The sequence below is a fragment of the Rhea americana genome, unplaced genomic scaffold, assembly GCF_003343005.1.
Source record: "Rhea americana isolate MKP2758 unplaced genomic scaffold, rheAme1 scaffold_136, whole genome shotgun sequence".
NCBI lineage: Eukaryota > Metazoa > Chordata > Aves > Rheiformes > Rheidae > Rhea > Rhea americana.
In genome coordinates, this window is record NW_028185439.1 from 2,532,707 (window position 1) to 2,536,798 (window position 4,092).

At 73.3% G+C, this 4,092-nt stretch overlaps 1 protein-coding gene across 1 annotated transcript in view; it reads right to left on the reverse strand.

Moving 5' to 3' along the window:
- The window catches only part of SLC6A9 (solute carrier family 6 member 9), a 15,226-nt gene extending 12,632 nt beyond the window's left edge, over window positions 1-2,594 (reverse strand). The window contains exon 1 of the mRNA XM_085298229.1: window positions 2,430-2,594. Within this exon, the coding sequence (XP_085154355.1) occupies window positions 2,430-2,459 (30 nt within the window). The 5' untranslated portion in view covers window positions 2,460-2,594. The remainder of the gene's footprint in view (window positions 1-2,429) is intronic.
- Window positions 2,595-4,092: the final 1,498 nt, after the last annotated feature.

Sequence of the window (4,092 nt, forward strand, 5' to 3'; positions counted from 1 at the left end):
CGGGAGCACGGTGCCCCGGCACCGACACGGGCCCGGGGCGGCAGCGGGAGCCCACCCGAGCTGGGCGCCCCGCAGCACCCACCACCCCGGCGTCTTGGCCGAGCGCTGCCCGGCCGTGCCAGCAAAGCAGCCCTGGGAGTCAGGAGCTGCTGGCAGGGCCGGAGCCTGAACAAAGCGCCCCGGACGGGGACAAAACACCGTGTCCTTAAAGGACAGGGAGGGAGAGGCCATCAGACCCCACCCTGCTCCCCCACGGGGACCCCCTGCCTGGCCACCCAGGGAGCGGACCGAGCCCCAGGGCTGCCCTGCGCCCCAGCACCCCCTTGAGCACCCGCTGTCACAGCCCCCGCCACGTCCCAGGGGTGCTGGGCCCCACTCCCTCCTGTGATTTTGGGGCGAGCACACACAGATTGACGTGGGCCTGCACCCCCCACACCGCCGCGTGCCCCCAGGCTGCCCGCAGGCACGAGGGGGATGCGCAGACCTCCTCACCTAAGGACCCAGGGGCAGGCACAGCCCCAGCACGCAGCTGGGGAAACTGAGGCACGCCAGGTCCCCCCCCCCCGGCCCTGGCTGCACACCCCCAGCCTGGAGGGGAGCGGGGAGCCCCAGCCGCAGCCTGGGCGCTGCACCGGTGCCCTTGAGCCCTGTCCCTCCCTGCGCCAGGCGGTGCGGGCGCAGGGGCCGGGCGGCGGTGAGCCGGGAGCGGAGCCGCACCTGCCGGCAGGGATTAGAGGGCAGGGCGAGGGCAGGGCGAGGGCAGGGCCGGAGCCGGAGCCGGGCTTTACCAGGCTCTTCGCGCAGCCCTGGAGGCAGGCCAAGGAGATTAGCTCCCTTCCCCAATGACCCAGAAAGCGCCGCAGCCAAGGCCCCGGCCCTCCGCAGCTCGTCCCAAGGCTCGCGCAGCTGGCGCGGCAAAGGGATGCTCCGGGAGCAGGGATGCTCTCGCGGGCACCTGCCCTCTTCCCGGCAGCTCGGCCCGCCCCCCCCGGCGCCTCCGCACGCCCCCGCTCCGGGGCTGCCCGGAGGCCGTGGGCCAGGGCGGCTGGGCACAGCGTGTGCCAGACCCCGTGGCATCGCGCCTGACCCCACCACGCTGAACACCCTGACCCCGAGGTGGGCTGATCGGGTACTGCCTAACTTCTGAGAAGCGAGTTAAAGATTCACCGGGGGCGGTGAATCGCTGCCGCCGGCGCCAGGCGCTGCCGTGCCAGGACGAGGCCGCAGCGGCAGCACGGAGACGCGGCAGTGCCCGGGACCCGTGGCAGATGCACGGCACGCATGCCAGAGCGCGCGGCCGGGGCACGGACATGGTCTGCCCACGGATACATCCTCGGCACCTCCCGGTCCCAGCCGCGGGGCTGGAGAAACCCGCCTTCCCGCGCCGCCGGCGCCCCGAGCCTGCCTGCCGGAGCCCTCCTTGCCCTGCRCGCCGCTTCCCAGGGACGTCCTGGCTCCCGGCCCTCTGGCTGGAGCGCGCAGCTATTTCAGGAAGCCCCCCAGGAAGGGGAGGGTCCTGCGACCACGCCGGCCCCCGAGCTCAGTTCCCATCCATCGGGGGAAAAAAGGGAAGACAGCCCAACCCAGCCCCTGCTCACCTGCTGGGGCTGCTCCGGCAGCCCAGGGGAGCAGCCCGGCGGGCCACGCTGGGCTCCCCAACCCCTCGCTCTGGCACAGCGCGGCGGCGACAAGCGCAGGGACATCGCAGCCCGCAGTGCGGGGCTGACGGCAGGGCAGGGCAGAGCRCTCAGCCCCGCACCGCGGGCACGCCAGAGAGCCCAGCACAGCACCGGCGAGACGCAGCTCTGCTGCTGTCCTGTCCTGTCCCTCCCGGCTGCACGGCTAGAGCGCCGGGCGCATCCACCCCCGGGGCAAGGAGAGCCGGCGGGGCGGATGCAGAGGGGTGGCAGCCCCACGCCGTGCCCCCTTGGGAACGCTCACCCCAGTGCCCGGCACCTAGGGCTGGGAGGCTCTGCACTGGGCGCCCAGAGCAGGCGGAGGAGCGGGGAGGCCGGGGGCTTTCCCGCCTCCGCCTGCGGGAGCTGGGGCGGGCGATAAGGCCAGGCAGAGCGGCTGAGGCGGGCGATAGCATCTCCCGGCACCGCGGCACACCCTGCCCCGGGGAGCTGCACGGCCACCAGCACCCGCCTGCCCGCCCCACGGCCTGGCACGGTCCCCAGCAGAGGAGCCTGGGGGGCCGCCAGGCCCCATAGGAGGGGGGGAGAGAAGGTTATTCGGCCCTCGATGCACCAGCGCCGGCACCCCCAGGCAGCCCAGCTCACCGGCACCTCCCTGCGACCGGCCGGCGGCGGCGGCCCCAGGCGTCCTGCTCGCGCGCCTTCGCCCGCGCTCCGGGGTGGCGAGCGCCCTGCGTCCGCCTTCGCGGGGCGGCTGGCCCGCGCTGCCCGTCCCCGACCCCCCGCACTCACCAGCAGCCCCTCGCTGCACTTATCGGCCATCCCTGGAGGCTGGGGTGCGTTCCCGGCTGCCCGCCGCGGGGTCCCTCGCCTGCCCGTGCTCCGTCGCGCTGGCTCTGGCACCAACGCCGGCACGCCTCAATTCGCCGTCAGAGCAAGCTGGGCAGAGGGGAAAAGAGAAACCGAGAGAGACCTACGTGACTGGTGGGGTGGGAACGTCCCCTTCCTGGGCCGCCCCCTCCATCCAGGGACCAGAGGGACGTGCCAAGCGGGTCTCTGCCCCGAACCTGGCTGCAGGGCAGGCGGCAGAGGGGTTAGCGGGGGACAAGGCTCGGGGCTGGGTGGGCTGGTGGCAGGTCCTCCCCTGCTCGCTCCCACCCCCTCCAGCTCCTCCAAACCCCCCGGTTCCAACAGGGTCCGCAGCTCCCAGGTGTTTCCCAAGAAGCAGTTAAAGATTTACCCAGTGCGGAGAAACGACCTTGCGGGCAGCTGGCTCCCGGCGGGTGGGCGTCAGGGGCCGCGGGCAGGAGCGCGGCGCCCGGCGAGCTCACCCCCAGCGCGAGCGCGGCCGAAGTGGCTGCAGCACGCGGCAGCACTGGATTCAGGGCTCAGCTGCCGCGAAGGGCACAGATGGGAAACGATTGCCTTCTGCCCCGGTGCGTCGCGGGCACGTGCGGTGCAGGGGGGCTGAGCGGCCGGGCTCTGCCAGGCGCCAGGTGCTGCCGGACGGGGCATGGGCGGGGGGGGCTGCTGCCGCTCCTCGCCCTGGCCTTTGCCCCGGCCCCAGGGCTGGCGCTGCCGGGGGGCAGCTGGGACCTGACCTCCGCAGGAGGGACAGGCGCTCTTGCAAAACACCGCTTCAGCTGTCCATGCAACAGCATCAATGTTTGCAGATCCCACACCAGCACTCCGCACCCCAGCTGGCCAGCGATGGGCTCCTACTCAGTGCAGGGTACCCCAGCGCTGGCCCAGCAYCCCGGGGCCTGTCSCCGCAGAGCAGCCAGGCCCCTGCCYGGGCTGCAGCAAGCGGCCCCAAAGGCGTCACGAGGGAGCGTGGGCGGCCGAGATAAAGAGCAGGAGGCTGGGGGGATGCGGGACGAGCCCCCAGCCCCCATCTCCGGATACAGCCCCTTTGGCGCAGGCGGGCGGGCTGCTGCAAACAGATACTGCTTCCCGCTGCCAAACCCCTCCCCAAAAGTGCTTGCATTTCCAAGGGGAGAATAAATGTTGTCAGTGACGGCAGCGGGGAGGACACCAAGCCCCRCTCCTCGCCTGACCCATGGGCACCTGTCAGAGCTGGGAGGCGTGTGGCCGGTGGCCGCACACCTCCCAGCCACACACCTATCCTCGGCAGGCCAAAGCTGCCCGCCCCGCACCCCTCACTCGGGCCCAGGGGCTCTTCTCCTGCCCGTCCCGCAGGGGAAAGGGCCCAAGGGCCGGCTCGCCACTGCCCGGGGGGCTGCCAGCCGCCGATAAGGCTGCATTTCTGCATCGCTGGCTCGGGYTCCCAGCCCGGCAGCGGGGACAGCACCCGGCCGGCCGGGCGCACAGCGGCCCAGGCCCCGGGGGGCTGAGGGGCCCCGGGGCGCCCCGGGCAGCCGCGGCCCCGAGGAGAGGCGGGCGCCGGCGGTGTGAGCCCCGCAGACGGGCCCCGCGGGATGCCGGGCCCGGCGGG